The sequence below is a fragment of the Engystomops pustulosus genome, chromosome 8 (genome assembly GCF_040894005.1).
Source record: "Engystomops pustulosus chromosome 8, aEngPut4.maternal, whole genome shotgun sequence".
NCBI classification, from domain to species: Eukaryota; Metazoa; Chordata; class Amphibia; order Anura; family Leptodactylidae; genus Engystomops; species Engystomops pustulosus.
The window spans coordinates 5,967,716-5,972,455 of NC_092418.1; the positions used below are offsets into that span (position 1 = coordinate 5,967,716).

The window sequence follows — 4,740 nt, forward strand, 5'->3', positions numbered from 1 at the left end:
CATGCAGGATATCGGGTGCAGGATCTTAGTGACTCCCCGCACAGCACATTATACACGGACAATGCACTTACATGCACCAGGAAGAAGAAGGTGAACTCCGGGGAACTGAGCGGGGAAGCGACACATGCAGTATATCGGGCGCAGGATCTTAGTGACTCCCCGCACAGCGCATTATACACGGACAATGCACTTTCTGTGACCTCCAGCGTCCGGGTTAGTAAATGAGTCCAATGTGTCGCGAGAAAACAATCTCAAAATCTCCCAGATATGTAAAAGCTTCCGAAATTATAACATTATAACTGGGCAGATCCTAGAAATCCAGCCTGGTCAATAAGCTGAACGCAAGGGGTTAATGAGCCAAAAAAAAACAACTTTTTTGATCTTTCCAATTTGCTGCAATGAAACAAAGAATGAAACATTTAAAGGGCTTGGAAAATTCTCCGTAGCCCCTGTATTTATAGTGCAATATCAGTCATATACAGGGCGGTATTATTATATATATACAGTATGATGCAGTATTATTTATGTGTATAGACCATAGTGGCTGGAGGTAAGATTCTTCAAGAACAATATATCATCTCCGCATCTACAGTGAAACTTCTTAGAAGAATATTCCTTTCACAAAAAGTGCGGTCAGATTTCTACAAAGTTGAGGTTTGTACTTTTGTCAGTACTTTTGGGTTGTCTTCCTTGTATGACACCATCTCCATCTTCTCCATCACTTACTACACAATGTCCAGTATCCTGAGGAGCAGCAGATGTGTGACCATCATGTGAGGCCTCTGCCCGGCCTGGCTGGAGGCATCATAGAGGTATTTGGCTGAGGACGTCCTCTGTGCCACCGCTGTTGGCTTCTTGGTGCTGAACGTCTCCACATTGATGGTCGTCACATTCAATCTTTTACCAGAAGTCGCATCAAGATCCGTGATTTCCCTTATCCAGGAGGAAAAGCTGGAGACTTTGGTGTAGACTCCTGGTTCTCCTGGCCGGGCACAACCATCTCCCCAGCTTACTACTCCAACAAGGAACCAGGAAGAACCAAGCTGACACGCCAAGGGACCCCCCGAATCCCCCTGAAAGACATAACATGTGCAGCTTGATACCACATTGTACATGTATACAGATGTTGCAACCTGAGCGTCATCTTCTACAGCCGGTATATACTGGGGACGCCATGTGCTCACCTGGCAGCCATCTTTCTGGCCCTCCCTGTAGCCGGCACAGATCATGTCATCTTGGACAATGGCAGTGGCATTAGTGATGTTGTAGACGGCTTTGAACATAGCGTCACAGGCAGATGCGTTGATGAGAGGAAGTTCTACCTCCTGCAGGACGTATGGGAACGCCAATGGGACTGTGGAGAAAACATTCATGACCACCTGGTCTTCAGAAAGGCCACTGGTTTCTACATTGTGGAGTCTGTAAGGTGACACTGACTTCTATTACTAGACCAACACATTGGGGCACATTTACTAAGGGTCCGAACACCACAATTTCACGACTTTTTACCATTTTGCCCTGAATTGCCCTGGGTTTTTGGTGCACGCGATCGGATTGTGGCACATCGGCGCCGGCTTGCATGCTTGCAGTCGGACAACCCGACTGATTCGGACAAACCGCAGAATTTAAAAACGAAATTATGTTGCAAGATCAGCGCTTACATGCATCGGGAAATAGAAGGTGACCTCCGGCGGACTTGAGCGGGGGAAGCAACACATGCACGAAATTAGACGCAAGATCTTAGTTAATCGCGGCAGCTCTGAATCCTCGTCAGACAATGTACCTCGGGGATCGCGACAGGACCGGGTAAGTAAATGTGCCCCATTGTTACCAAATATCTCCACCTGGTCACCCGGCTGGTCAGATAACTCACCACCTTCTGCTGTGTCCCCCCATCCGGTCACCCAGCACATCATTCCATCTGGGAACGTCTGTTCGGGGGAGGGCAGGCAGATGGGCTGGATGTTGTAATTATAGGTCACAGGACTGGCTAGTTCCAGTAAGGCCAGGTCTCCGCTGGTCCCGTCTCCTCTGTACATTGGGTGCACCCTGATGGTTTTCACTGGTATAATAAGCTTTGTGGTGCTCTCCCCTATGAGACTCACCATGCCCAATATCACGTAGAACTCTCCATCTCTGGGGATCACATTGAGAATCCAAAATTATTACACAGTATATCACCAACATATTCCAGCATGTAGTACAAGAGACAAGGATAACAAACAATGGGGATAACTTCCACAACCCACAAGATATAAGGATCCAGAGCACCAAGGTCAGGTAAGAGGTGGTAGAAAGGGCCTCAAGGGTAATGTCATGTGACTAGGTTACTCTTCTGAGGTCAGTGAGGACAGGGGTACAAGGAGGGTCTACTTACGTCATTCTCTGGTGTCTCCGCTGGATTGTAGAGTGTCTATGGTCATCACTGTCCCTACCACGTTTCCTTACCATCTCCCTCCGGGCTTGTGCACTGTCTGAGCTGCAAAGACAAAATGATGTTTGGTTGGAGGTTGTAGGGTCAGGATGAACAGCAGTTAATGGACCAGGAACAATGATAAGGACAATCACCTCATACAGTGCGCGGCAGTGACCACCCAGCTTCTGGAGATCAGGGACCCTCCACACAGATAGACATTATCAGAATACTGAATGCTGATCTGCCAGGGCCACTTCCCCAAAACAGCGTTCTTCCCCCCCACAATACGCTGGGAGAAGGTCGGATGTCCACATGCTGAGAACAGAGAAGATACATGTTACGAGCCTCCTCTAAGGTCACACGAATTCTAACCAGGATCCCCATATCAGTATGGTGACACAGGGTGGGACTGGCCCGTTAGATTCTCAAAGAGTCCAAGGGGTTGTGTGAGGCAGTTAGGTTACTCATGTGATGGCCAATACTTGGAGGAAGCCAGAAGAAGTTAGAGGTTTGCCCGAGATTCAGTAAGAGACAGATAATTATATTTTATCCTTCTCCATCAGAGGGTTACGGAAAGTTAATGGAAAGGACCAATCTCTTCTATACAACCATCTCAAGGCATCCCCACCAAGGTGGTACGGAAATACCGATAGCGGAAATGGTGGGGGCTTGGAAGGAACAAGTGATAAAACCTACATGTATTCCTGAACTCTCCAGGGGTCAATTCCAGGGCTTCCTGATGACACTAAACTGACTCCTCACAGACCTAACAATGAACGTGTGGACCTTCCACCTCTCAACGTTATGTGTCCCTCCTTCAGTAAGACTTCAGCTCTGTGATCTTCCCTCCTTTCCCCTTTTAGACAGTTCCATAAGGGTTGAGCGAGTCTCAGATAGATAGATAATAGAAAATAGATGGAGATAGATGATAGATATTGTAGATACCTGCAGATGTTCTCTTCACAAATCCTACATTAAAAGAGAAATATCACGTTAGATCTTTTATACATCGTGGGAACAGGTGCTACGACGCCATGAACCACCTCAATGGGATCTCTTCCTAGATGTTTGCCCACCCTCATGTTGGCTTTTATTGTGATGTCATGAAGCTTTCTTCTCCACACTAGACACTGTAGCTCTGCTTTCCCAGATTGGCCGCCATGTAGAAGCCCAAACTCCCGAGGTCAAACATGAAAAGATGATTCCAGGACTGAAGATTATAAACTACAAGAAACTAAAGGCCAGAAAAAGGAAGGGAAACTGGAAACGTCCACACATAGACTAAGGGGAGAAGCCTCAATGTAGGTTATTGTGGAGGAGTCTCGACATGAAAGATAGAAGCCTCAATATAGTGAAGAGAAGCCTCAACATGGAAGGGAGTAGCCTCAACATGGAAGGGAGTAGCCTCAACATGGAAGGGAGTAGCCTCAACATGGAAGGGAGTAGCCTCAACATGGAGGGCAGTAGCCTCGGCCTGGAGGGCAGTAGCCTCGGCCTGGAGGGCAGTAGCCTCAACATGGAAGGCAGTAGCCTCGGCCTGGAGGGCAGTAGCCTCGGCCTGGAGGGAAGTAGCCTCGGCCTGCAGGGCAGTAGCCTCGGCCTGGAGGGCAGTAGCCTCAACATGGAGGGCAGTAGCCCCGTCCTGGAGAGCAGTAGCCTCAACATGGAGGGGAGTAGCCTCAGCCTGGAGGGGACTAGCCTCAACATGGAGGGGTTGTGCTTCAAGTGGTTAAGGCCCAGTGGAAGGGAAGAGTTATAGGTCTGTTTTGGAGTTCCCTCTTCAGCATATTCCCTCATGACCCTCTGATTCAAGGGTCAAGGATTGGTTTGATGTCGTGAGACTTATCTGGTAAATCCCTGAAGACAACTTTATATTTTAGGTCTTTGTTTCTTCTACGATGGTGGTGGTTTACCCATCGTAGGTCCCATTGGTTTGTGTGCTTTATTTAGAATCTATTCTTAGACTTCATAGAATGGATGTGGGAGCTCGGACATCTGCCCTATTCTCCAGACTTGTCACACATGACGGCTTCTTACTGAGGAGACTGGTAACCAGAGACTGTGGCTTTATAGATAGTGAGGAGAACGTTCTGCCTCGGAGAATCAGCCCCAGTCTCTGTATTGTCACCTGTGAATAGAAGCTTCTATAGATCCTGACCACAAATAGCCACAAATCAGAGGAAGAGTAAACATAAACCTCCAATACCAAGAAAATGTTTACGGAGAACATCATCTACAGAACCTGCATCTAGGGCTTCTGACAGTGTGATTATAGTGGGTAGTAGTAGCCAGCGGAGGACAGGTGAGAGAGGAGATGGGGGACA

At 47.8% G+C, this 4,740-nt stretch overlaps 1 protein-coding gene across 1 annotated transcript; it reads right to left on the reverse strand.

The window, feature by feature from the left end:
- Positions 1-710: 710 nt before the first annotated feature.
- LOC140075697 (serine protease 33-like) lies at positions 711-3,498 on the reverse strand. The gene is made up of 5 exons (XM_072121875.1): positions 3,425-3,498; positions 2,378-2,479; positions 1,874-2,136; positions 1,185-1,354; positions 711-1,073 (listed from the first exon to the last, which is right to left on the reverse strand). The coding sequence occupies exons 1-5, from the start codon at positions 3,496-3,498 to the stop codon at positions 726-728; spliced, it is 957 nt and encodes a 318-aa protein (XP_071977976.1). The 3' UTR covers positions 711-725.
- Between the last annotated feature and the right edge of the window lie 1,242 nt (positions 3,499-4,740).